Source organism: Lepidochelys kempii, chromosome 27 (assembly GCF_965140265.1).
Source record: "Lepidochelys kempii isolate rLepKem1 chromosome 27, rLepKem1.hap2, whole genome shotgun sequence".
Lineage (NCBI taxonomy): Eukaryota > Metazoa > Chordata > Testudines > Cheloniidae > Lepidochelys > Lepidochelys kempii.
In genome coordinates, this window is record NC_133282.1 from 18,301,102 (window position 1) to 18,328,318 (window position 27,217).

The following is a 27,217-nucleotide window of genomic DNA, read 5'->3' on the forward strand; positions in this document are numbered from 1 at the left end:
GAGCTGGAGGGGCTAGTCACGGGACAGCGGGGTTCTGGCCCTGCCCAGCCTGGGGCTCCAACCACAAAGTTCAGTGCCAGAGGCTGGGGCTGGGTCCCTGCCCGGGCTGTTCATGGCTGGCAGAGCACCCTGCCTGCCAAGCGTGGCACCCGCAGAAGGTACAAGAGGAACGGGTGGGACCTGCAGCAGCTCAGGCTGGTCTCTGGCTCCCTAGGAACAGCCAGGGGCAGGCTGGGAATACACAGGTTTTGCTGGCTGCCAGGCAGAGCTGCCAGGCAGCAGTCTCTACTCCTCTTTCGTTATTCAAGGAGCCAGGCCTGTCCAGGAACCGCAGCTTCGGCTGCAGGGGACAGTTCTGCTACTTCTATAGGTGGAGAAGCAGCCACAGGGGGCAGGACAGAGGCATCATTTGTCTTGCAGGGTAGCAGCTGTGTTAGTCTCTATCCACAAAAAGAACAGGAACTCCTTTCCTATTTGTCGTGGTGTTTACCATACAGCTCCCCCACCTTGCTATAAAGCAGAGATGATCTAACCCTGGGTCGTGGGGGCTGCCTTGCAGATAAATGCAGCGTAACGCACATTGGAAGACCAATCCCAGCTCTACATACAAGATCATGGGATCTAAATTAGCCATTACTGTTCACAGCTCTTAGGGTCGTTGTGGAGAGTTCTCTGAAAACACCCACTCAATGTGCAGCAGCTGTCAGGAACCATGAAGAAAGGGATCAGTAAGACAGAATATCATAATGCCACTATATAAATCCGGGGTACGCCCACACCTTGACTACTGCGGGCAGGTCTGGTCACCCCATCTCAAAAAAAGATACATTAGAAATTTAAAAGGTACAGAGGAGGGCAACAAAAATGATTAAGGGGATGGAACAGCTTCTATCTGAGGAGAGATTGAAAAGAGACTAGTCAGCTTGGAAAAGAGAGCTCCGGGGGAAGACGAGCGAAGTCTCTAGAATGATGACTGGTGTGGAGAAAGTGCTATTTACCCTGTCACCTACCCCAAGAACCAGGGCTCACGCAATGAAATTAAGGGCAGCAGGTTTAAAACAGACAAAAGCAAGTACCTCAGGCAATGCAGTCACCGAGGGACCTCTGCCAGGGGATGTTGTGAAGGCCACAACTAGATACGTTTGTGGAGAACAGGTCCACGAATGGCCATTAGCCAAGACGGTCAGGGACACAACCCCATGCTCTGGGTGACCCCTATGCCTGTTTGCCAGAAGCTGGGACTGGCTGACGGGAAGGATCACTTGATAAATTAACCTGTTCTGGTCATTCCCTTAGACGCACCTGGCTCGGGGCTTTGCTAGCCGACAGGACACTAGGCTAGACGGACCATTGGTCTGACCCAGTCTGGCCTCTCTCATTGTCCCTGGTTTTTGCATTTAACCCGACTGAGTCTCAGTGACTGCTTAGAGATTAATCCAGCTGGAGCACACAGTCGCTTTAGCACCTTTATTTAGGAGAAAGTTAAAGCCTGTAAATACAGCAATAAAATATACAAAAAATAAAATCTTTACAGTATTGAGCGTCACGAGGAGATGTACAGGCCGGAGGTGGCCGGATGACGGAGAAGCAGAGAGGCAGGCAGGGAGGTGGTGGTGGAAGGAGGCGGCTATTGTGTTAAGAAATAAACCTGGGTCGGCAAACAGTGTTCACCTCATCTGAGCACCTAGGTCTGCACCAGAGGGCCAGGTCGGTGAACGTGGGCCCACGCAGCACACTAGTGCAGAGCACTAGCCCCATGCGAAGGGCCTGGAGCAGCAGCTCAGCGCAGGCGCTTGCTGCCACCCCGGCCCAGGGCTTCTCCAGGCTTCTGGGGGAAGAAAAGGAAACACCCACCAGTGTTGATAAGCCTGGGTTTAGACCACACTGTAACATGCAGACGGCTCTGGCTCTGCACCCCCGCTCCCCTCGCCCACGCTGATTTTATACTGGGATCCATTAAGCCTGAGAAATTCAAAGCATGGTGCTTGGTTAAGCACAGCACAGAACTGTCTGTGTGTAATGGCTTCATACAGTCGCCGACTGTCTGCAGGGTGACCCAGTCTCCACAGAGGAGATCCACCTTCTCTGACCCACAACACTTTGCTGGCCGTTTGGCACATTTCCGGCAGACGCTAGGAGAGTCGTTACTTTCCTCCTGCTGCCCTCACCCCGCACAGCTGGTTGGGAGGTGGCTGCTGACCCTCCTAGGCCATCCAGCCTGCTAGCTTATCACTGAAAAACCGACCTCCGACTGAAATGAAGGGCAAAGACCTCCAGGTTTGTCTAGTGCCTGCCACTCAGTGTTTCCGCTCCCAGTCCAATGCGGCTGGCGGGCCACAGAGCGGCAAGAACTGGTGCCAGCCGGCCCCAGAGGTCTGTAGGGTTTAAACTCTGGAGGGAGAGCACCAGGGACACTGCGTTTGATTCAGTGCCCTGAGGAGCCCAGCAGCCAGGGCGGGGATGGGGGGCCCCAGTCGGGTTACACCAGAGAGCGGATTGGTAACTGAGGGCACCCCACTGTCACGACAGTGACCACCTGGAGGAAGGACCCAGCTGCGTGGGATCAGGGAGCATCGGGACAGCAGACAGTGCGTGGATCTGGTCTGACAGGGAGAGAACTACTGGCTTGCTCGCTGGAGATTCCCCCCGCTGCAGCCCCAGCACACAGGACAAGCCAAGTGTCCCTGCTGGCCAATTTCCAGGGGGCTTGCCTGGGGGAGGCGGGCACCTGGCTTGCTCGTCGCCCATGCTGGATCTAGCCTGAGCCCCGGCAGACAGGCAGGGAGTTGAACTGCGCCATGGACATCTGACTCCAGCTCAGGGGCCAGGACAGCCGTTCCCCACGTTGGAGACAGATCGGCTGGGCCACTTGTTACCCCAGCACCGGGGCTGAAGGCCCGCCCAGCCCAGCCTCCGGCCTTTCCTGGAGGCCGGAGGCAGAACCATCGGAATAACCTGCCTGTCGGGGAGTCGCTTCACAGCCCTCTTCGTTCAATGGCATCTGGTGCCCGAGGCAGGTCAGCCCGGCGCGGTCTCCGCGCTCCTCACCCCTGTGCTGACTGGCTAAAGCTTTGGGGGTTAGGGCTGCTGGGTTCCAAGGCTCCTTTTCCAGCTGCCGCAAAGCAGCGGCCTGTTCACCGAATCCTGGTGGGGATCTGGAGGTTAGCGCAGGGATGAGCTGGGAAAGGGTCTGGCAGCGCTGCAGGAGGTCTGGAAAGCGCTTCGCACGGATGGAGGCGGCAATCAGATGCTAACAGGCACTTGATCGAGCAGAAAACGTTTGTTATGGAAGGAAATAGAAAAAAGGTTCCCTCCCCCCAGCCCCCCGACACCACCTCTGAGCGCCGACTGGGTGCTCCAGTTAGACGGCCGTGAACTGATCGGGACCCCCCAGGTCAACGTCTCTCCCCAGAGAGCAGCCCAGGGAGGCTCTGGGGCACGGAGCGAACACATGACCTAGCAGGACGAGGGAATAACTTGGAGCCGGGAAGCGAGAGTTGTCGAGACGCGGAGCCGGGCGCGCGGCCCTCACATGGGCGAGGCGGCACACTCCGGAGTCAGCTCCATGTCGAAGGTCAGAGACTCTGCAGGGAAACAGGGACAGGGGCCAGTCAGATGGGGGGGAGCCCCTAGAGCCAGCTGGACACAACACGCCTCTCCCAGCTGGGGAGCCACCAGGCTGGGAAGGGTCTAAGGTGAGCTGGGCTCTTGGAGAGGGCTGGTGCCAGATCCTGAGTCACCTGCCAGCTCGAAGTGATCAGAGGCCCCATGCCCTGGGGCACGGAGGGCCCCAGGTTTCTAAGTCCAGGGGGCCAGGCATTGCCCACTTACCAAACTGGCCTCCTGCGTTGGCCTCCGCTCCCTCGCTGTTATTGCCAAACTGCATGAGCGAGTCCAGCGTGCGCGGGGACATGGGCAGGTCGATGGTGTTGCTGCAGGTCGTTCTGTAGTGGGAAGGGGTGGAGGACAGCACAAGAGAAGCCATGAGAGGCCGAGAGCCGCGTCCATCACCGCTGCAGCGAGGCTGCCTAGCATCGGACGGAGCTGAGCCTGTGTGGGAGGGGGAAGGATGGTGCCCTGGGATCAATTCCCAGCTCTGCGCCCACTTCCTGAGTGACCCTGTGCCTTGGGCTCCCACTTCTCCATCTGCAAAATGGAGAAAACCCCCTTCCCCCCACACTCTGCGGGGCTGAGCCGGCGAGCCTCCGAGCTCCTTGGGACGGGGTGTCATCATGCATGTCTGCACAGCTCCCAGCCCAACAGGGCCGGATCTTGGGCTCGCTGCAACAGAACGAAACAGAGTCTCGCTCTCACAGTCGAGGCTCCTACAGAGCAGGGCAACCTTGTGTTCAGACACCCCCAGGCAGCAGCCTCCTCGGAGAACACTTACGGGGTGACGCAGATGAACTTGGTCTTCAGGTATGGCGCAGTGCCTGTGGGGAGAACAGCCGGTTAGTTGAATGCCATCTGTCCCACCCCGGACGGCCCCGCTATTGGGATACCTGGCCAGCCACAGATGGGCCGGCTTCGCTACCCACGAGTGCAGGAAGCATCGATCCAGGCCGGGAGGCAGCTCCCTGCCATCGTGACACTGATCGTTCACGGCTGCCAGATCTCCCCGACGTTCCCTCTCCGCAGAGCTCTCGCCAGCCACTGGCCGGACAGCAGGGGCGGAATGTCAACGACTACCTGAGTCCGTAGCTTCAGGGTGCTCCTGGCTCTCCGGGCGACAGTATTTGCCAAAGGCTTCCTCCTTGGGGATGTCGGGGTACAGGTAGACCAGGGGCGAGACCAAGATGTTGGTGGCATCCATGATTTTGTAGCCCATGATGATTTCCGCGAAAGACATGCTGTTGAGCTGCTGCTTGGTGTACGGCTCCACGGACTGGATCTGGGTTTTCCCTAGAGGGGGAGGCAGCTGGTCACGCTGGCCCGGCCCTGGCTCACTTGGGAACCGCCCCGCAGAACGACCAGGAACAGAGACAGCCCAGCCAGCCGCCGCGGAGTGGCTGCGCCCGAACAGAGGCAGGTTCTGGGCATGGCAGCAGGGAGCCCGGGATCTGGGGAGGGGCCGAACACCCCCCGTTCCTGGCAGCACCAGGTGCTCAGCATCCTGGGGCTGGTTACTACAGTTACCCAGCTCACGTGTCACAAATAGTGACTGTCGTGGGGAAGGAGGGGCAGGGTTTAGAGCGCTGGCTGGGGACTCGGGAGAGCGGGGTCCAAGCCCCTCATGACCCTGGCTGACTGCCGGGTGGCAGAGTTGATTGCAGGGCTGGGCAAAGACACGCTAAGATCACAAGCGCCTTGCTCCACAGTAACGGGACCACGCGGCTCCCCCCGGCTTGGTGCCCGGCCCTGTCCGGACACACGCGCTCTGCCTGCGGGGTGCGTACCGCTGATGTCCTTCTCCACCCAGGTGAAGGTGATGCCCCCCTCCTTGCTGCTCTCGCTGAACCGCAGCAGGAAGGTGCCTGGTGGCTTGGTGCTCAGGATGGCACGCTCCCGCTCCTTGCTGATGAACCCCATGATGTACCTGGCAGAGGGGAGACAGTGCTGAGCCACGCAGCGATCGGCCGTATCGCCGCCTCCCTCCCTCACTCCCAGCGCAGCCGGCCGCGGCCGCAGGATCAGCACCGCCAGCCGTGGCTGGGGCTGCACGTTATTGTCACAAGGGATCCCTCGCCCCGCTGCTGCGGACGGTTGCGAGGCACGGTCCCAGTGGGCACGCAGACAATTTGAAGCGAGAGGAACTTTCTCCAGGGGCTGCTTTGCCCCAGGGTGTTGGCAGAGACAGATCTACTGACCCTTCCGTACAGTTCTTCCTGCTAGTTGCCACCATGCAGCCAACGCCGCGGCCGGGAGGGAAGGAGGGAGCCCATCCTCGGGATGGGCTGCCAATTTGATACACTAGGGCCACCCTGCCAGGGCTAACGGGCCGGCTGGCATGTCCTGAGGGCCGGACATTGGCTGCAGAGCTTCCCAGCGCTCAGTCCAGAAGGAAACAACCGAGCCCCCCGCTTGACCGGCACTGCACAGGCCAGAGAGCCCACCCGGCTCCAGCATCCAGCTCACGGCGGAGCTAGGGCACATTTCAGGAAGAGACCCCAGGCCTGATTCAAAGACTGCACCACGGCCCTGGCTGAGCTCTTCCCAGGGCTAATGCACCCCCCCCAGTAAAGTGTGCACCCCGCATTTCTAATCTGCATCAACACCTGAAACAAAGTTCAATAACTGCAAAGGGACCCAGCATGATTCCGAGCCCAGGGGGAACTCACAGGGGCTGTCGTTCGGGAGAACACCCCAGGCTTTGGGAGTCACTGAGCTACAGGAGACATGGACACCCCCCCGCAGCCACCTTATAGCTCCCGTCTCAGCCCCTCCAACCCCTGGGTCAGCTCCAGGGTCCCAGGGGTGGGGCCACGGCTCACCCTTCATTCCACAGCGCCAGGATGTATTTCTTCACGAGGTCGATGATGTTGTCCAGCCAGACCCAGAAGGAAAACCCCTTGCCGGCCATGTTTTCCTGCAGGGAAGAGAGAGATGCCCGGTCAGCGCAGGCTCGGGATGGGGAACGTGGAGCAGGAGCGTGCCGCGGGGCAGTGCTCACCTTGCAGAACTTGGCCCATGTGATCTGGCAGCCGGAGTAGTTGACGCCTGGCCCTAGGGTGGGGACAGAGCAGGTCGTTAGCACTGCAGCGATTTCCTTAACGAATGGCATTTCCACGGGTCCGTGAACTGAGCCCAACCGCAGAGCCCCACACGGGCTGCTGCCGCCATGCTCCCGGCTAGTGAGTCAGGCCAGGAACAAACTCAGCCTCTGCCTTTGGCCTGCGTCACTTGGCACGGACCCTGCCGTGCCGCTTGAGAGCCGCCCGGGCAGGGCTCACCGGGGGCTAGGCCTCCTGCCGAGTTTCTCCTCCACTGGGACGCTGGGCAGGCTCCCCCGGGCTCAGGGCAGAGCCCACACCCCTCAAGACAACCCACCTGCCTAAGGGGTTTAGAATCCATGGGCACAGCCAGCCCGGCTCTCCGGCGGGCAGGGCAGATTACCTAGGAGTTTCTCTGCCAGCGTGGTCAGCTGTTCGATGCTGAGACCCCGCTTGGTGGTGGAGGAGAACTGCCAGCTCAGAACCTCAGCCACCTGGTCCCACGTGCCGATTGGGGGCTTGGTGAAGAAGTTCACGTTCTGCGGGAGAAAATGAAACCGCCCCGTGGGTGACGCCGACGGAGGCTGGGAAACACACCAGCTTGCAGCGGGCAGCCCGAAGGGGGACGCTGCCCAGCCCAAATTCCCCACCCCACTTGGACAGGGTACCATGGAAGAAGGACTGGCATCCTGTAGGCGGTGCCTCTACCCCCCGGGTGTGTGACCTCAAGCCAGCAACTGCCAGGACTCAGTTTCCCCTCTTCTCCTCTCTGCCTCGTCTGGGTGGCTGGGAAGCTCTCTGAGGTAGGGACTGTCTCACTGTCTATGTGCAGTGCCAGGGCCCCCGATCTTAGCTGGGCCTTCTAGGTCATAGCACAGTCCGAATTAGAGGGGTTCATGGGGCTCCAGCCCCCAGGCTGCGGCCTCTGACCACACGACAGACCAGTGCAGACTCAGTCCTTGCACAAGGGACCGGGCTCAGGCAGACCGGCCGTGCACCACCACTCAAAGCGCTGCCGACATGCGGTGCACAGACTCGCGTTCGGAGGGCGTTTCACACGGGTCTGACCTGGAGTGCTAAGGCCCAGGGCAGCTCAACTGAGCAGAGACAGACACCCTCGGGGTAGCTCCTCTGGGGGATCTGCTGAGTCTCTCCCACCCAGGGGCAGGCCGCGCACGTACCTTGGGGTTGTTCGTCAGCATGTTGTACCACAGGATGGACGCCCAAGCATTGGGCATCTGGCAGATGTTGGAGATGACCACAACAGGCAGGGAGTGGGTCTAGAGAGACGAGACACAGACAAATGGCCCTACTGGGTCAGACCAAGGGTCCATCTAGCCCAGTCTCCTGTCTTCCGACAGCGGTCAATGCCAGGTGCCCCAGAGGGAATGAACAGAACCGGTAAATTGCCCAGGGATTCATCCCCTGTCACCCATTCACAGCCCTGGCAAACGGAGGCTAGGGACCTCATCCCTGCCCATCCTGGCTAATAGCTATTGATGGACCTAGCCTCCATGAACTTATCTAGTTCTTTTTTGAACCCTGTTATGGTCTTGGCCTTCACAACATCCTCTGGCAAGGAGTTCCACAGGCTGGCTGAGTGTTGTGTGAAAAAATACTTCCTTTTGTTTTAAACCTGCTGCCTGTTAAGTTCATTTGGTGACCTCTAGTTCTGGTGTTATGAGAAGTAGTAAACAACACTTCCTTAACTACTTTCTCCACACCAGTCATGATTTTATAGACCTCGATCATATCTCCCCTTAGCCGTCTCTTTTCCAAGCTGAAGAGTCCCAGTCTTATTAATCTCTCCTCACACGGAAGCTATTCCAGACCCCTCATCATTTTTGTTGCCCTTTTCTGAACCTTTTCCAGTTCCAGTAGATCTTTTTTGAGATGGGGCGACCACATCTGCACGCAGTATTCAAGATGTGGACGTACCACGGATTTATAGAGGCAACAGGATATTTTCTGTCCTATTATCTACCCCTTTCTTAATTATTACCAGCTTTCTGTTCGCTTGACTGCCGCTGCACACTGAGTGGATGGTTTCAGAGAACAATCCACAATGACTCTAAGATCTCTTTCTTGAGTGGTAATGGCTAATTCAGACCCCATCACTGTATATGTATAGTTGGGATTATGTTTTCCAATGTGCATTACTTTGCATTTATCAACATTACATTTCATCTGCCATTTTGTTGCCCAGGCACCCAGTTTTGAGAGACCCTTTTGTAGCTCTTCGCAGTCTGCCTGGGTCTTAACTATCTTGAGTAGTTTTCTATCATCCGCAAATTTTTCCACCTCACTGTTTACTGCTTTTTCCAGATCACTTATGAATATGTTGAATAGGACATGGTTATTTCCTTAGGTCCCTCCAGACACACACCCCACCTGCCCCGGCCCCATCTCCCGGCCCAGGCCCTGCAACATGCTGCAAGCCACCCCGCCTGGCTGCCCCTGCCAGGGGTCCCTGATGTGTGCGCAGCCTTGTTTCTAGCGTGCTCTCCCTTCTCAAGCTGGCCTCCCCTTCCGCCCAGTGCCGAGGCCACAGCAGCGTCCTGCCTCCCTTCGTCCATCTCCTCCTGGGAGCCTTGCGAAGGCCAGCAATAGAGGTGAGACACAGCGCTCTGCCTAATGCTCTGTGTACCCGCAGGTGGGGCCTTTGCTCCCACAGGCCTGGACAAGCCATCGGAGAAGCGAGGCCTTTATCTGAGGGGGAAGTCGGCGGCACCTTCCCCACTGGGCTGGGCGACCCCGTCCTGCTCCCGCCGGGGAGCAGGGGGACAGATGCACAGCTCCGCCTGGCAGCAATTCCCACAGGACTCACCTCCAGGTCGATCTTCAGGCCCTGGTGATAGACCTCGGTCTCGAAGGTGATGAGGTGGAGCTCCTCTGTGACTATCAGGGAGGCCTGGGAAGGTGACAGGGAGGGCGTTCAGAGGACGCCAGCTTCCCCCCACCCCTGGGCGCCAGGCAGCTGACAGGCCAGGCACTGCTCTGGGTCACAGAGCCACATGGGGTGCCAGTGGGCTGGCGCCTGGGCACAGTGAGGTCAGCAGCAGCCTGTTCACCCCAGATGCCCTGCAGGTACATGCAGGCTTGACCCGTTTTGCAGGGGCCCGCTGGGGGGTTGCTTTGCCTCCCTGCAGAATGCGGTGCACAAAATCTTCCCTACAGACGGTCTGGAGAAGGAGAGAACTCCAGTGAGCTCTGGAGGGGCTGCCCAGGAGGAGGGCCTGGCAGGAGCTCTCCCTCCCTCTGGGCTGGGGACCAGAGGGGTCTCCTTCAGGGCCCCCCAGGCCACCTCTCCGGCCACACGCGCAGGCTCAGACACTCACGTCGCAGTTGGCTCTGCCCCCGTTGCCGCACCTCTGCTCCCGCAGTGTCTGCAAAGAGAAGGGACAAGCTAAAGCCCAGGCCAGCTCCTGGGCCCCGGGCCCCAGGCCAGCTCCCGGGCCAGCTCCCTACCAGGTGTTTGAACTCCGCCGACAGGCTGCCATTGTTCGACTCCTCCATGTTCATGACCTTGGTGTTTGTCCCCAAGATGTTAAACTTCCGGGACCTGGGGGGGGGGGGGGGGGAGAGAAGGACGGTTAGGACCCCCCAGAGCCCAGCAACAGAGCAGGGGGCGGGACGACACGCGCCTCGGGGAACGGAGGAAGACGAGACGCGTTGGCTCCACTTACCCCCGGAGCGCGGCAACGTCACCAGAGTCCCTGCAGAGGAGACAGAGGCAGAGTGTTGGTTCGCTCCGGAGTGGAGGGCACGTCCCATTTACACCCCCCACCCAGGTGGGCGCGGCAGCTCCCAAGGGGCCCTGACTTCGTGTGGATGGCTCATGCACACCCTGACCCCAGCAGCCCAAGGGCACCCGAATGAGAGCCACATGCAGTGAGCATGAAAGCCTTCCCTGCGCCCACAGAGCCCTCGCTCCTCCTGGATCTCAGCACAAGGGCAGATTCCCCCAGGAGAGGCTGGGGCCTGGGCAGAGCCCATGGCCGCGGCTTGGCCCTTCGTTCAGCGACTTCTCCCCAGCCCCGCGGGTGCAGCACAGCCCAGAGCGCAATACTCACTTGTCAATGCAGACTTTGATCTTCAGCTGGTAGTTCAGCTCAGGAAACTTGACGAGTAACCTGTCGGAAGGCAGCAGGCATTTCAGCACGAGCCGTTTGGACGCCAGAGCAGCCTTCGCCGGTGGCCACGAGCCGAGCATCCCAGGAGGATGGCAGGAGGTTTAAGTACCACTTAAGCACTGGGGCAGCGCTGTTCCCACAAAGGCTCCCAGGCAAAGGCCCAGGGAGGTCTCCGCTTCCAGGAGATTAGAGCCCCATTCCCAGGGCACCAGCCCTTGCAGCTGCTGTCGAGCGTGCTGGGAGCTGCGGGTGCTCTGAGGATCAGGCTGTTAGCACCCACTGCCCCCTTGCTCCCCCATGCACTCAGGGGACAGGCTCTCAGCTGGGGATCTGACCGGGGAAGGGTCTGGTCCCAGGCCACGTGGCAGGACCACGGCGGAACTGGGATCAGCACTCGGGATCCCCCAGCTCTCGACCTCACGCCCGTCCCTCCCCACTCTAGGGGCTCCAACGCCAGCCGCTGGACGACACCACCGCACCGGGGCGCCTGCCTCCAAACCCGGGGTCATGCTGCTCTTGTTGCCAAGCGTTCCAACAGGACGGAGCAGAAAGGTGTCGTGTGGGAGAGGCTGGGCCAGGGGAGACCAGCCGCAATGGGAATATGGCGACAGGAGCCAGGCATGTGGGCGAGCAGAGGCACCATGCCCCAAGAGATCGGTTGAGGCACAAACGCCACCAGCCGCGGAGGCAGGAGCACTTGCCACGTCCTCCCGCCAGAGAAACAAGAACCCGCAGTCTCGGGAACAGAGCGGCTGGCGCTGTGTCAACACGGGGCCTGATCCTGCAGCCATTTGGGCCGGATTCCCCACCCTGGCAGGACAGGCGGCCTCCAGCCAAACGAAGGAGCGAAAGGACCCTCCAGATGCACGCTAACAGCGACCGTGCGTTTGGCCTCCCCACCTCAACAGCTCCCCCAGCACAAACAAAAGACGAACCGGACTTTGGTGGTGAACTGCACGCCAGTTTTGATGACCAGGGGGCGATCCGGGTGCATGGGCATGCAGGGCTGCCTCTCCACCACGAAGGCACTGTGGGACGAGAGCACATGGGGCGTCATGCTCGGACCTGGGGGGGGGGGGGGGGAGACCCGCCTCCCAGACACACCCGTGCTGCCAGCCTCCTCCCTGCGATAGCTGCTTCCAGTCACACACAGGGTCAGCGGGAGCCGCGATTTGCCCTCGTGACCTGGGAAGTACCCACGGTACCTTTTCATTAGATTCCTGAACAGCTCCACAATCCTCTCCTCCAGCATGGGCCGGTGCTGGACGATCGGGTCTCCTTTGTAAGACACTTTCTGCTGCAGCTCCTCTAGCTTCTTGATCTGCTGCCGCGTCTGGAGCTGGGACTCTGCAAGGGATGTGATCCTGGAGGAGGGGGGAGCCACGTTAGCGCCTCTCACTCATTAGCCTCTTACTGGCCTGGGCGCCAGCAATCTGCAGCCAGCAGAGGGGAGAGGCCTGGATCCCCGCTCAGCACCTTTCCCCGCGGGCTGCAGGAGAACGCCCGAGGCACGCGGTTTGCAAAGGAGAACGGTGTAGATTGTTCAGTAGCGGCCTGGGCAGGGCCCCGAGTCGTCACAGCCGCCTTGCAAGGTCACACCCGCTGGGGCGAAGGGTTTGATGGGCTTGTCAATCGACCACCATTCATTCTTCCGGCAGCCAGGAAGGCTGGCACGAGGCGCGTTTGGTCGGGGGAGACACTGGGGACTATTTAGCCAGGCGGGAGGAGGGGCCAGGGACAGAGATCCGTTCCTGGCGGTTTGAATTAACCCACTACAAGAAGGATGTGGAAAAATTGGAAAGCGTCCAGCGGAGGGTCACAAAAATGATTAGGGGGCTGGAACACATGACTCATGAGGAGAGGCTGAGGAAACTGGGATTGTTTAGTCTGCGGAGGAGAAGAATGAGGGGGAATTTGATAGCTGCTTTCAACTACCTGAAAGGGGCTTCCAAAGAGGATGGATCTAGACTGTTCTCAGTGATAGCAGATGACAGAAGGAGGAGTAATGGTCTCACGTTGCAGCGGGGGGAGGTTTAGGTTGGATATTAGGAAAAACTTTTTCACTAGGAGGGTGGTGAAGCATTGGAATGCGTTACCTAGGGAGGTGGTAGAATCTCCTTCCTTAGGAGTTAAGGTCAGGCTTGACAAAGCCCTGGCTGGGATGATTTAGTGTGGGATTGTTCCTGCTTTGAGCACGGGGTGGGACTAGATGACCTCCTGAGGTCCCTTCCAACCCTGAGATTCTCTGATTCTAGGATTCTCTGCCCGGGATCTAAGCAGCGCCCAGCCAGCTCTCTGCTGGGAACAGGCCGCGGGGGGCTCATGGGTTCTCACCAATTTTCCAGGCGATCCAGGCAGATGTTGGGAGGCCCCCCGATACAGGCGATTTGCTGCCTTCTCTTCCAGTCAGCCAGCTCCTCGTCTGCCAGCGTCTTCTGCACGTACTCCATGGCTGACAGCAGCCCGGCCAGTTCGCTCACAATCCCCTGTCCAGGGAACAAGACAGTCAGGTGTCGCCAGATCCCTCCAGTCCCTGCAAGTTCTAGATCCCTTAGACGGGAGGAGCCCCTGAAAGGCACCTGCAGCTCTGCCAGCACCAGTGGCTTCTACTGCAGCTCTGTGGGCATGTCCTGTTCTAGCCGGTGCTTATACCAAGCCCCTCACCGTGGTATCTGAGCATCCCGACACTGCATTTAGGAACAGATGTTCGAGTGCTCAATGCCCAGAGGTGGGGCCAGATTTCCCAGCTCAGCTCCCAACGTGCCAAGCTCCGTTCCGGCCACGTGTCATGGTGCCTACGTGGGAGCAGAGCCCTTCCGGGGGGCCTGGCCCCAGGTTGCTCTCCACACACTAGGTGCGCCAAACGCACAGCAGCTGGGAAGTGGATTTAGGGAAGTCACTGCAAACTCCTGGGGGTGGCGATCGACTCAGCTGTTTGCTTTCAAACAGAATCAGCAGAAGTCAGGGCTGGGTAGGTGTGAAAGAGCCTGCACTGGGTCAGCGGATCACACATGGTACGTCTGACGTGTGCACACGGACAGGCCGGGCACGTCCCACTACGCAGCTCAGCTGCTCTTCGGCACGAGGCCACTTGCTGACAGAGGCAGGAGCTGCCTCTGCTCTTTCATTTGGTCTTTTCTACTCGTGCCTAAGACAAGAGGAGGCCGGTTTGGTGCCCGAGAGGGAACCGCCCAGGGACTTTGACATGTGAGGGCATGGGGGGACGGGGAGGCTGAGCAGAGGGCAGACAGAAGCCGGGGGAGGAGAGCCCTGTACTCTGCGCATCTGGTCCAGCGCGGTCAGCATCTGCTCCAGCTGCTGCATCTTTTGCCGCGTGACAGACTGATTGTTTCCGTTCAGGTCCTGCATGTCTGGGTGGGGAGAAGAGCGAGTTACTCACCAAGCGCACACGCCCCAGCCCTCTCCCAGCACGGGGCGCCCAGTGCCCCCCAGCTCCCTGCTCAGTCACCCGTCCAGCAGAAGGTGCTGGGCTTTTGGTTTTAACTCTCCATCTCTCCAGCCCTATAGGTGCTGGAACTAGGGGCGCTGGGGTACCGCACCCCCGGCTTGGTTTCCATCACGTACAGGGTTTATAGTTTGGTTCAACAGCTCTCAGCCCCCCCACAAATTGTTCCTGCACCATCATCCAGCCCCCAACATGGGAGTAGCAGACCACCCCCAACCTCTCACGTATTTATCCTCACCCCCCTTCCCCCCCCACAGTCAGCACCGGGATCCCCACTGCCTGGGGGGCTGAAGCCCAGATGGTGACTGTCACGCCGGGCTGGGATCCCCACCGCACACTGAGGCTTAGAGCACGACCCCCATGGACTGGCTGAGGCACACAGACTGAGCGACTGCCCCGAGTCACAGGGAGTCTGTGGCCAAGCCAGGAATAGAACTGGGGTCTCCCGAGTTGCAGGCCAGTGCCCTGTCTTTGCCCTCGCTGGGAGGAATGCCAAGCTTGCCCCCAGCGCTGGCTCAGACAGGCCTCGCCAGATTGCACCTCCTGGCACATTCCCCTCTGGACAGGCACTTCCCCCTTTACCTCCTTGGCTTTTCAGCGTCTTGTAGTTGAAATCAAAGTCATCCTGGAGATTCTCCACCACCTTCATCTTTTGCTCCAGATCCTGCAAGGTGAGGGGTCGCGGGTCATCTCAGGGGCAGAGGTTCAAACGCACTCAGCAGGGCCATGGGGTGGGGATCCCCAGGGCTGGTCCCCGGACAGCTGGGCTGACCTACCTGCACCCGCTTCCGCACGTCCTGTAGATGCTGCTCCAGCATTTGCTGCTTCTCTGTCACCACAGCGGCCGTGGGGTGCGACGCCTGCCCGCCTTGCTGCGGAGGGGAAAGGAGATGGGCGTTTGCGAGAGCCGGATCGCAGACCCTGCTGCGATACCGTGTGCCCGCAGGGGAGCCGCGTGCGCTGCTAGCGAGCTCCTGGATCAGCCGGGCAGCTTGGGCACTCTGGCCTCTTGGCTCAGGGCTTTACAAGCAGATTTGCCTCCCCACCACGAATCAAACCAGCAGCGTCAAGTCCTGGGATTGCAGCCCGGGGGCCCCAGATCTTAGTAGATGCCCCCACCCCACCCTGATACCCAGAGTGACAAGCTGAACGCAGACAAGGAGAAGACAGGTGGACGCACAGACCAGGGGGCAGTGACGCAGCTCCCCCGAGCCAAGCGAGGATTAGCACTGTGCCCCGAGAGGGCGCTACCTCGCAAACAAGCGACAGCGGCCCAAGCTGACTAATGGCCGTCCTGCACTCGCCACTTTTCCCACACGTGGAGCTAACATGGCCCCCTTCTTGACGGATCCTGCGAATGGCCATTCAAATCCCACCAGGCCTTAGGTACCCCCTACACCCCACTTCCGCCCAAAGGGCACGTAGGCCTGTTCTGCATCAAGGAACGGGGGGGGGAATTGTCTGGCAGGGAACCGCCTCAGCTAAGAGCTGGAGCCCCCCCTGCTCTCACCTGGGCCGCGGTTGCAGCTGTCTGGAGCAAGCGAGATTCTTCCCAGAGACACCGAGCCACGATCCGGGCTATTTCCATCGGCTTTTCCAGGTACCTGCTCTGTAGGCATTTTTGGAGAGAGGGACAGGAGAAAAACAAAAACATCCAACCAACGTTGAGCAGGTGACAACAATGATGGTTATTTTCAAGCCTAGGGCAAAGGCCGAGCGTTTCAGAGCCGTTCAGGGAACCGCTGAGGGGTGTAACAGGAACAGGGAATCACGGCCTGCTAGGCTGAGGTTCTCCCTCACAAAACACTGCCTAAAATGTAGAGTGGATTCGTCACAGTTTTGCAGAGTCCAGCACGAACTGCTGGTCTCTCCCTGGACACAGACGACCCACAAATGCATTTTACAAGTAGTTAGTAGAACCTGCCAAGCCCCCTCCGTGCCTCAGTTTCCCCAGGAAGTGACCTGGTCACAGAGGGAATCATTGTCGGAGTTGGGACGATAACCCAGACGTCCTGGTCCCCAGTCCTCTGCTCTGACCACTAGGTATCACTGCCCACTATCAGTTCTCCAATCTGCCAAAGACTGAGTGTAGCAGAGATATTAAGTGGTGGGGTCGTGAGAAACCAGTAGGGCAGGAATCTTAACCCACTCACAGGCAGCTGAGGTCGTTACCCAAAGGGCATTTCGACCTTGCAGCTCAGCATTGGCCTTGGAGGGGAGAGGACAATGCCCTGTTCAGGTCGCAGACAAGGCAGAGCCGAGAGCGCACACGGCTTTCTCTGCCATCAGAGTGGGGAGGCAGGGGCTGCTCATCAGCGACATCACGTGGCCTCCGCCTCTTCTCTGGTGCTTGAGGAGCAAAGGGGGAAACGCCAACCAGGTTCCCAACCACCTTTGGCCAGGACTTGCCTTGTGACTCCTCTGCTTGAACTCTGGCTAGGGCAGGAGGGCTGGGTGCGGGACAATGGAAGTGCGTGCTTCGCTGGGTTTCCGATTCAGAGTGTTGGGCACGGCCCCCGGCAGCCACGCCACAGCCCCATCAGCCCTCCGGAGGGGCCAGAGTACGAGGGCTGTCAAAGATCTCGGACCAGCAGAGCCATGTCACTGGGGGGCAGGAGGGTTACCTGCATAGCTACCCAGGTGCAACCCCTCATGTGGACAGTTCTACTGCGATCGAGGGGCCTTGACAGGGCCAGGAAAGGGTTAATGAGCTGCTGTGGGCTTTGTTAGTCCTACCCGGACACATTGGCAAAAGGCTTGGAGGGAGGCGTAAAGGGGGAAAGCTGGGGGCTGGCTGGGCAGGGACGTTGAGCTCGGACTCAGAGACAGGGCTGGCTGGGGACAGGCGCTGAGCTGAGACTGCTGCTGCCGGGGCCCCGAGGGAAGGCGATGCCGAGGTGGGACTGCTGCTTTGGAGTGGCTACCTGCCCACTGCGGCCAAGCGAGATGCCGGCCGGGGACACTCTGCCTGAAGGGAGCGACAGCTCCGTGCAAAGGGCCCGGCGGCGGTTTCTCACGTGGCGACGTGGTGCAGCTTGTGCGGCTAGACAGGGCTGGAGGGCGAGTCGAGCCCATAAGTTTCGTGGGTCCCGAGGTCAGGGAGGCAACGGGAGCACCCTTAACCAGCTGGCCGGGCTGAGTCGAGAACCCCGCCGCGTCTGAGCGCGAGAGACAGGAGGCAGAGCGTCCCCCCCATGCGCCCCACCCGGCCACCCGCGCCGCTGACCCCAGAGGCTCTTCCTGGGGCGCCCACCTGCAGGAACTGTTTGATCCTGCGCAGGTTGTGCTGGTAGAGGACGTTGGATTCCTGCAGGAAGCGGCTGTACTGCTGATCGATCTCCCCCAGCAGGTTATGAAACACCAGGGTGGCGTGGGACTCCTTGCTGGCGGCGTACGCCCTGCGTGGGAGGGACAGCACAGAGGCGGGACTGAACTAAACACGCAAAGCGGGTGCGAGCAGGGGGTAGGAACAGTCCATGCCACCAGCGCGGGCCCCACTCTGCTCACCCCAGCCTCAGCCCAGGGCGGCTCCATGGGAGCGACTCCCACCTGCACAGTGAGAGCAGGCCCAGGCTCCCTGCTGGGGTGTGACCAGCTGCCTGACGAGGGCCCCCTAGGCAAGCCCCAGCGAGAGCAAGAGGCGCCGTCTGCACTCCTGAGTCAAGTGGCTGCAGAAACCTGCTCATCCATGCGCATAGGCCCGACTCACTCGTGCAGGCAGCTGTGCATGCAAATTCTACCGGGACGTTTTTAGGCTGCCCGACAGCTCGGCCTGAGTCAGTCTTCGCAAGCCGAGTACGCGCTCTGCATCGCTCCCCTCCACCTCCCACCGCGGGGAGAGGCTGCAAGAGCCAGCGCCCAGTCCCAGACCCGCTTGCGATGTGTCAAATCCACCATTAAAAGTGCTCCAGCCAGCCCCGGCACCGAGCCCCCGGGCTGCCCTACCTGCCTGCAGGTGTGACACATACCAACGTTCACCACCTTGGCAGCGCCGGGTCACCCAGTGACATAGGAGAGAGGGGAGGGGAAGTGCTTGTGTTTGCAAATTCCTCCACCGGCTCCGATTCTAGGAGAGATGCTCAGCAATGGCCAGATTCACCCTCTGCAAAGGGCTAAGCACCAGGGCCAGGCAGCCTGAAACCCCCCAGGCGTGACTTCAGTGGCATCTCGTCCTGGTATTGGCCCCGGGCATGGGAGAGGGTCATCCAGACAGCCACAGCAGGCCAGAGTGCTGCCACGCCATTTGGCAACAGCAGCCCAAGCGCAGGAGGTTTGGACAGAGGAATTGCCAGGCCAGGTGCCCACCGAGTGCAGTTTCCCGCCCCCAGCCGCTGCGGTTACGGGATACCCACCCCAGGTAAGTCCCTGCCTGACCCCCACGCGCTGGAGGCTGGCTCATGCCCCGAAGCAGGCGGGCAGACACGAGGACTTACCAGTCCTGGCTTTCGATCCAGGGGGCCAGGAACTGCCTGAGCTCCATGGGGAAGCTGTCGCTATACAGCTGATGCAGCTGCTCCAGATAGCGCGTGTCCAGCTGCTGCAGCTGGTTCCATTGTGCCATCTCGTCCGACTCTGGACACCTGGCAACACAGGGAGAACCGCGTCAGAGCCGCAGGGCCGCCGAGCTGCAGGGGGCCGCCGCGGGCTTCAGGGCGCGTCTTTGTTCACCGGAGAACAATTCCTGCGGGGCATCTGCCACAGCGTCAGACCCATACGCTGGAGTGACTAGTGATTGTCATCACAGGCCTGTGGGGAGGGTCCCGGTCAGATTTTAAACACCACCCCCCGTTTTGCCAGGCTCCTTGCCCCACTGGTGGGCCGCCTGAAAGGGTGGCATCTCCCATGCTTGATCTTCGCCCAAAGTTCGGTTTTATTTAAGGTTGATGGAAATCCCCTGGGCCATTTCTGAATTCAGCAGAAAGAACGGACCCGGTCTTCCCCATTTTCAGAGGCGTTCCTGGCTTTGTTATTGTCCCTCTGCCTACAGGAGACAAAAATAACTCCCCCTAAACACTGCAGAGCGGCCCGCCCTGAGCGCCTCCCCCGGACAAGTGGGACTTGCCAGAAGTGTTTCTATGAATCCTGTGCATGTGTGACGAAGTGGGACTGTTCTTAATGTTTCCTCTGAATAGTGTGGGGGTGCCTCAGTTTCCCCTATGCAATTCTTAATTACCTAGGTGGTGGGATAAGAGTGTATGATCACTGCAGAGCCCTAGAGGGCAGGTGTGTGCAGGGGTCTGGACACAGAGAATGGCCGACACCCTGTTTCCTGGCCACTGATGGCCTGGGCCCTTTCCCTCTGCAAGGTGAGAGCTAAAGGGTTGGAGAACAAAGGAATCAGGTGACCTCCTGACCCGGGAAAGGGACAAAGCCCAGAGGAGGTGGGGCTGGAGGGAGTTTCAGTTTGGGGCTGGCTGGGACATGGAGTGAAGGGCAGATGTGGTTGTCTGGCTCACTGCCCCCAAAATGGACCCAGCTGAGCGGTCCTGTTCTCTGCACCTACAAGCTCTGTGTTAGACCCTGTTCCTGTCGTCTAATAAACCTCTGTTTTACTGGCTGGCTGAGAGTCACGTCTGACTGCGGAGTTGGGGTGCAGGACCCTCTGGCTTCCCCAAGACCCCTACCTGAGCGGACTCGCTGGGGGAAGCGCACGGAGGGGCAGAGGATGCTGAACGCTCCGAGGTCAGACCCAGGAAGGTAGAAGCTGGGTGAGCTGTGTGTCCTGAAGACAGGCTGCTCCCAGAAAGGAGACTTCCCCAGAGTCCTGCCTGGCTTCATAGGGAGCGTTCCAGAGCATCGCCCAGGGACTCCGTGACAGCATGCCTCAATTTCCCCCTACACTTTGCATTGCTGTTGGGGGGGAGGGATGGGGGAAAGGATTACGTTTGCTCTCAGGGCAGACTAACAGCGAAGCAAGGGGGCTGCAGCCCAGTGTGGCCCGCCCTGAAGGTAGAGGGGCTCCCCTGGGGGTCTGGCACACTGATTGGTTCTGATCAAAAGCTGGGGTATAGCTCCGATCCTGTGGATCCAGGACACCAGGACTAGCTGCTGTGGGCTAGATAACAGGCTGTTGGCTTCCTCAGGATCTCACGGAAAGGCTCCATGCAACACTCAGCAGCACAGGTTGAAGGACACACTAAAACAGAGGTAGGACCAAGTTCTCCGACTAGGGGATTTAGAGACGCCTCAGGAATAAAAGATAAATCCGACAACCTTAATCTCAGGCCTGTCTTCTGACCCATCTGCCCTAGGGTCCATCTGCAACTGGAAAGAACCTTGGTCTAGAATGAGCTGCCAGAGTGAACAGATCTCCGGTCATTAGCATAATAGGGCAGCTAGACTTTGAAGGTTAAAATTCACCCTGGTGCAGTGTCAGCCCACGCTCCCCTCTCACCCTTTCCTGCACAGGCCCGTGCTGGCCCCCTGCGCAGGAGTGAAATTCACCCTGCAACACGAGGACCTCGCACGCGCTGGTTTTCAGGAGCTCGATGCTATGGCACAAGCCCCAGGCTTCGCTCTGTGGTCCCTGGGGGCGGACATGCACCCGGCTGGCGTTCTGTCACAGAGCCTGGCTCCAGGCAGTGCTGTGGTTGCATCTGATGAAGTGAGCTGTAGCTCACGAAAGTTTATGCTCAAATAAATGGGTTAGTCTCTAAGGTGCCACAAGTCCTCCTTTTCTTTTTGCGGATACAGACTAACACGGCTGCTACTCTGAAACCTGTGGTTAGAAGGTTAATGAGGAAAATCAAACAAGAGGCTAGAGCATCCTGGTAGGCCACTTCTCCTGCCCCCCGCCCCCTTTCTGCTGCCAGGATACAACTGCACCTACTTGTCCACCCATCCACCAACAGCAGGGAAGTGCACTGAGAGAGGCGGCTCCCAGGCCTTTGCTCAGGGTTAGTTTGATGCCACTGAGCGCAAGACCCTTGCAACTGGTTTTCTGGGCCGCTGGAGCGTTTTCACCCATGCATGCTGGGCTGGCCAGAGATCGACACCATTTCAGTTCAGCAACACAGAAAGCAAAAGTCAGATTCTCCCAGGCGAGCCATTTCCTACGTGCAATAACACTTCTGCCTTGGACCAGAGCCAAGCACCTTTTGAGAACGAGCTGGTTTCAAAACCAAAATCATTGAGTTGTAGCCCCAGCCACCGACACGGCCCGGGATCCTGAAGGCAGCCCCCTTCCACACAATTCACGCTCGCCCTTAGAGCTGGCAAGGTCCCTGACTATTTTGCATCTTCTACTCATCTGGAGGTGGGCGTGGACCGAAGATCTTCCCTTTGGTGAGCGGCTAGGTACGGCCGCGGTAGAGGTCTCTTTATTAAAGCATGAGCAAGCCACAGGAAGCAGCATACCCGCGACTAATGCTGCTGAAGAGCAGCCAGTTACCAGTGCGCCTTCCCCCTTCAACCCAACCAGTAGCAGCTCCCGCACCGCTCAGGGCCCGCAGGGGCAATGTCACGTCCCGGCTGCCACCAGGCACAGGAGCTGCCCAGACGCCAACCCGGCACAACGGGACTCCGGACAACAGAGAGAGTCACACTTGCTCCTCGGGGAGAGGACCAGGAGGCTGCAGGCAGACACGGGAGTTCACGACGGCCGCAGCTTTCAGTTAGGAGCCTGGATAGGACGTGCGTTTGGCTGGCTAGAGGGGCCCTGCCACTGACTTCCATGGGCCTGCAACGCCTCTGGGGAAAACCCATCCCCGTTTTAGGTGCCTCACTTTCAGCTCCTGATTCAGCAGAGCCCGTAAGGACGCGCTTGCCCACCCTGGTTCAAGGCGGTGGCTCAGGCCCGGACGACGTGCTTGGCACACCCCCCCCCGGTTCAAGGCGGTGGCTCGGGCCTGGACAAAGTGCTTGACACCGCCCCCCCCCCGGTTCAAGGCAGTGGCTCGGGCCTGGACAAAGTGCTTGCTGAGCAGGATGGGACTGCTCGCCTTTCTGGGTGAGGTGCGTGCCTCAGGGACCCCTCGGGCTCCTGTTCAGCAAAGCTGCTCTTGGCTTCCTACCTGCAACTGGCGGTCAGGATGGCTCTGCTGCAGCAGCCCAAGACCCGCACAGATTTGCACCCCACACAACCCTCTATGTTCAGCACCAGAGGACAGTGCCCAGCGGCTCCGGCTTGGGAACTCCCAGGACACAGCCTTGGTCTATGCAAAGGAAGAGTGAACCCTGAGCCACAGGCCAAACCCACATCACTGGGAGATTAAAGAGACACGCTGAGGGGGCAGTGGGTGTGTGCTGTCCTCAGGAAGATCTCCCCCTCCTTCCCTTACAAATCCACCAGCGCCCCTCACGACATTACATGGCCCAGTGGCTTTTACAGGATGTATGTTAACACCAGGGGAACGACTCCTGGTGAGCCGAGCACCACCGTCTCCTCTTGCAACCGGAGGTGGGCACCAAGCACGAAGATGAGTAATCAAGAAACAAGCAGCCCACACAGCTCAGAGCACCAATAACCCTGCTCCGACTCGAGAGCCAGTCTCTCACAAGTGCTGAAGAGTTTCAGGCTCTAACCCTCCCCCATGCCCCTACCTGCAAAGATTTAATCCCCCACCTGCCTCAGCGCTGGTGTTAGGAGTCCAAATCTTGCTAGTTTGGCTATTCAAGCCTCCAAGCGAAGGTTGACCATGGAGAGGCTGAGAAGACACAGATCGGCACACAACACAATATCCACGCGACTTGGACCCAACGAGGGAACTCTGCCCTGGGCAGAGGGGCAGCTCCAGGGCCACGTGCCAGGTTAGTGGGATTTCTGTGGTGCACAGGCCTGGTGCTAGCCCTGGTGCACAGGGTGAGCTTCACCCCAGTGGGACACACAAGTCACCCCAGAAGCAATTCTGAAGAGCCATGGAGAGGCAGCCTAGCCTGTGCGCTGCACAGTGCCCCTCAGAGCCAAACCCTGAGGAGAGCTGCCGATATTTAAATGGCTACGGCCCCGATTCAGCAAAGTACTTAAGCACACAAGTATTTGCTGAATCGGGACCCAAGGCCCTAGAGTTTGATCCTGTCGACTTCACACAGCTTCAGCAGGAGTTGTGCCTGCCCGAGGCTGCAGGATCAGGGAGCTGTAGGAATCCTTGGTTCAGAAAGCAGAGATCTGCAGAGACCTTTGCACCAACTGGGACTTACACCGTGAACCTTCTCCCCCACCCCACCCTCTCTTGAGCACAGTCCACAAGACTTCCCAGCACTTCAAGAGGAGGAGTGAACCAATCAGGCAGAAGAGTCTGCAGTTTAGATTTGGAAGTGGAGCTCTCGTCCCATCACTATGCAAATCTCCCTACAGCGAAGCCAACCCCCAACTATCCCTGCCAGAAACATCCCCCTGCCAAGGCCTGGCTCTGTCCACGCAACACAGAACATTTTCGGTAGGCTCCCTACCTTCACCTGGAAGGGCTCTTAACCAGCCCAGAGCAGCCAGTTACGTGACTTCAGCAGAATGCCGATACACACCCGGCCATAAATCAGACTCTACCTTGATTCTCGTCTTTGGTTTCCCTCCAGAACCAGCGCAGGGAATGAGCCACCCGACTTACAGTAAGTGCAGGAGGTGGAGACTGCCAGGAACCACAACAGAAACGAGGAAGAAATCACTCTTGGGTTTATTCCATGTGTGTCAATGGGAATCAAACAAAAACTAGCAGGGGAAACCGTGGCTTGTTCACTGGGCAATCTGCAACTCTGTGAAGGCGTGAGCAAATTCAGTCACCACTAAAAGGTCAGCTGAGCGCAACCAGCTACCGCTAAAGTTCAGCTGAGCAAACCTTGTCACGGGTAATTTTGCTTTTAAACCAACATTTCAGCCTGTGAAGTATCGGGGTGAGATGCTGTGTCAGTTCAGTATCTCAGCCAGAAATGGCGGGAGATGGACAGCAGCAGATGGGCTGGCATTGCAGTAACTAGAGTTCGGTCCCCCTGAGACAGGCCAGGGCAGAGTGAGAAGCTAGGAGTGGTCATGGGTCACAGCGGGACCTTTGCATTTTGCTTTGTCTGTCTGTCCCGAGAGCAATGCAGGGGTCACAGCCTGGAGAAACAGGGAGAAAACCACAGCCTGGAGAAACCATTCCCTCTCTTGCTGGGCTTGCACGGTTATAACCCTACTGACTTCCACAGGGGTAGATCCCACTCTGTGCCAGAGGGCAGCCGGGACCTACAGCTTCGGTGATGGTAAATAACGGTGGGGAAAGCCCAGGACAGGTAACCCCACATGAAAGCAATCCAAGCAAATATTACAGGACAAGCTGGCAGTTGGGAGAGCCTGATTTTGTGGAGTTGGGGGTGCGAGAGGTCACAGGAAGCATCTCAGATCCCATCACATGCCTCCAGTCACTCCCTGCACTCTCCACCTTCTGAAAGTCATTGGAGTTAGAGATGGGGAAACCCCCCCAGCCACTCCCAGCAGTTCAGGGTGGATTTCTGCAAGTCCTGAAGCCGGATCTAGGCTTAGACGCCTGCAGGCAAAGGAGCAGCTCAGCAGGATGAGGAAGCACAAATCACACACATCAGACCAGAGTGAGAACAGCTGCTTCTCTGCTTCTGTTTTAGCAGCAGCCAAAGACCTGAATCTGAAGAAAGAGAAACTTACCAAAGCTGCAGTTTCATAGTAATCAAGCTGTTTTCCCTCCTCCGCCTGCCAGGGCGCCAGACCCTCGTGTGGATTAGCAAAACTGCTGCAAACTTGTAACGTTCAGCACCTTGGAGCCTAACATGGGTCAAACTAGATACTCAAAGGGAGGCATCCAGAACATGAAACTACTTGGAGAAAGTTTAGCCCTAGGTGACCTGCCCACAACCAAGCCCTGAGGCCTGATCCCTAAACAAGTAAAACAAAGCAGCGGAACATTGTGCATTGTAATAAAACCAAAACTGAGCTCTTATGCCAAAACCAGGAGTCTATCGAGCACACCACAGCAGCGCCGTTCCATGTCTCCTACGCTCCTCTGCGGCGCCGAAAGGCTGCAGCCCAAGCTGGGGAACGGCGTAACCGGGTTTGGCAGCGATCGCTCTCCGCGCTCGTCTGTCCGCATAGGGCAGGTGCGGGCGCCCTGGAGCCCACATCGCCAGTTTCACAAAGCCCCGAGATAGTCTCCTATCAGCTCTAAAAGGCTTCCAAACTAAACCGGCTCCAACCCTGATGGAGCAGCTGCTTTTTGCAGCTCACCGCAGATGAAATTAGCAAAAGCATGAAGCTTAGAAAGCCCATTTGACCCCCAGCCCTCCGAGTGCTTCCCAATGGGGAGCTCAAGTGACAGCTGGGGAGAGACACCTGGAGAGAGGGAAGGTTCACCCCAACCTCACAGAGGGTAATGACTTAAAGCCAAAACCTGCTACCGTCTGGCTCCCCCCAGCCCCAGCCAGCCAAACCCAGGATGCTGGCAGTATCTCCCATCTGAAGAGGCCAGCGGTGCTCAGAGGGACTGATCCGGTGCTTGCTGGAGTCAATGGACAGGCTCCTCTTAGCATCGGTGGCTTTGCACCGACCCTTCTTTGCCCATGGACTGTGCCCCAAGTCTGCCATGCTTCACCAGACAGGCTGCTGCTCCTCCAAGGCCTCAGCCCAAACCGTAACCTCTCCCGCTCGTGCTGGGTACTCCAGGTGCTCAGGGACCTCCTGGATTTACAGCTGCACCCACCAGTGTCCCCTTGTAGCTGCTGCGAGCTCGGAGATATTTGCATGGGCTCCCCTCCCATTCACACTCCTGCAGAACATCCCTGGGATGCTCACTGCCCTTGGATGGGGTGGGAAACAACACTGGAGAAATACAGAGCAGCCTGCCTGGTCCACAGACTACAGCCTGCCCACATGGAGATTTCAGCCACTTGGATTCTCCGAAAGAAAAGGAGGACTTGTGGCCCCTTAGAGACTAACCAATGCATCCGATGAAGTGAGCTGTAGCTCACGAAAGCTTATGCTCAAATAAATTGGTTAGTCTCTAAGGGGCCACAAGTACGCCTGTTCTTTTTGCGAATACAGACTAACACGGCTGCTACTCTGAAACTTGGATTCTCTGAAGTGTCTTTACCACATTACAGAACAACCCTCCTCTCTCCGCCTCCCAGGCATGCGTGGGGGGAATCCCGAGTACTCCTCACTCCCTCTAGCCATTGCACAGCGGGGGAGAAATAGCAGGTCCTCGGAGATCTCGACCAAGGCATAGGTCGCTATGTGACTCGGCACAGAATTGGGGGCTGTCTAGATACAGCCACACGGGTCAGGCCAAAAATGTATTACGTAATCAGGTAACTCCAGTCACTGTCCTCAGAGCCCCCTTCTCCACAAGGCCTTCTAGTCAGCCTTTTCATGGAGAGCAAAGCACCGTGCTTACAGGACCTGTCCCCTCCAACAGTCGGACTGCCCTCTTACTCCTAATGCCAGGAGAGCCAGACGCCTGCTTCCTGGAAGAGCTGCCCCTGGGGCAGTGCGATCATGCACCCTGAACATCTTCCAGGAGACCGCAGAGCGTGGCAGGAGCCTTGCCACAGGGAGTGTTTCCCTACTAAGCCCAGGAAACACAAACCCAGCCTCCAGCACAGCTGAACTTGTGCCCCACTCCGTCTTTCATAAACATCATTTGAAACTACTCAGATGACGCCTGGAGCGTGGCTGTTCGCACGGCTAGACAGGTGTCGGCAGCCCGAAACCAAGATCCCCGGGCTGCAGCGCGGCAGGGACGTCAGCCACGGCTCGCTTCCGGGAACAGTTCCTGTACTGGGTGCCAAACCAGTCTGGGCTTCTGTTTGGCTGCGAAATGCTTCCGAGTTCCCACGGCAAGCCCCAGGCAGGCCCAGCTGCAGAGAACACTGCTTCCAGGAGCAGGCCCCGCACACGCACTCTCTAAATCAATCCCCGGACACAGGACCCGCAGGCTGACTGTAGCCAGGAACAGATGGCCACGTAAATCACCCCCGAGAGCTACGGGCTGAGCTTGCCTCAGCCTCTCCCTCAGCTCCAAGCCGGG

At 58.7% G+C, this 27,217-nt stretch overlaps 2 protein-coding genes across 9 annotated transcripts in view; one reads left to right on the top strand and one right to left on the bottom strand.

Annotated features, from left to right (window-relative positions):
* The window catches only part of ATP6V0A1 (ATPase H+ transporting V0 subunit a1), a 192,822-nt gene that overhangs the window by 59,561 nt on the left and 106,044 nt on the right, over positions 1-27,217 (top strand). The gene's annotated exons all lie outside the window — the stretch shown is intronic.
* Positions 1,453-27,217, bottom strand: part of STAT3 (signal transducer and activator of transcription 3) — a 34,056-nt gene continuing 8,291 nt past the window's right edge. For 2 of the 8 annotated variants that reach the window (XM_073326232.1, XM_073326233.1), the window contains exons 2-23: positions 18,683-18,829; positions 17,503-17,647; positions 15,760-15,858; positions 15,026-15,121; positions 14,832-14,913; positions 14,060-14,154; positions 13,118-13,269; positions 11,989-12,147; positions 11,719-11,811; positions 10,724-10,783; positions 10,337-10,366; positions 10,119-10,212; positions 9,989-10,036; positions 9,478-9,561; positions 7,832-7,930; positions 7,054-7,189; positions 6,432-6,663; positions 5,397-5,536; positions 4,687-4,902; positions 4,391-4,433; positions 3,832-3,944; positions 1,453-3,584 (exon numbers count right to left, since the gene is read on the bottom strand). In XM_073326232.1, the coding sequence (XP_073182333.1) occupies positions 3,529-3,584; positions 3,832-3,944; positions 4,391-4,433; positions 4,687-4,902; positions 5,397-5,536; positions 6,432-6,663; positions 7,054-7,189; positions 7,832-7,930; positions 9,478-9,561; positions 9,989-10,036; positions 10,119-10,212; positions 10,337-10,366; positions 10,724-10,783; positions 11,719-11,811; positions 11,989-12,147; positions 13,118-13,269; positions 14,060-14,154; positions 14,832-14,913; positions 15,026-15,121; positions 15,760-15,858; positions 17,503-17,647; positions 18,683-18,810 (2,400 nt within the window). In that variant the 5' untranslated portion in view covers positions 18,811-18,829 and the 3' untranslated portion in view covers positions 1,453-3,528. Of the gene's footprint in view, positions 3,585-3,831; positions 3,945-4,386; positions 4,434-4,686; positions 4,903-5,396; positions 5,537-6,431; positions 6,664-7,053; positions 7,190-7,831; positions 7,931-9,477; positions 9,562-9,988; positions 10,037-10,118; positions 10,213-10,336; positions 10,367-10,723; positions 10,784-11,718; positions 11,812-11,988; positions 12,148-13,117; positions 13,270-14,059; positions 14,155-14,831; positions 14,914-15,025; positions 15,122-15,759; positions 15,859-17,502; positions 17,648-18,682; positions 18,830-27,217 lie in introns of those variants that run through there. The other 6 variants (XM_073326235.1, XM_073326234.1, XM_073326236.1 and 3 more) reach the window with 6 other exon arrangements.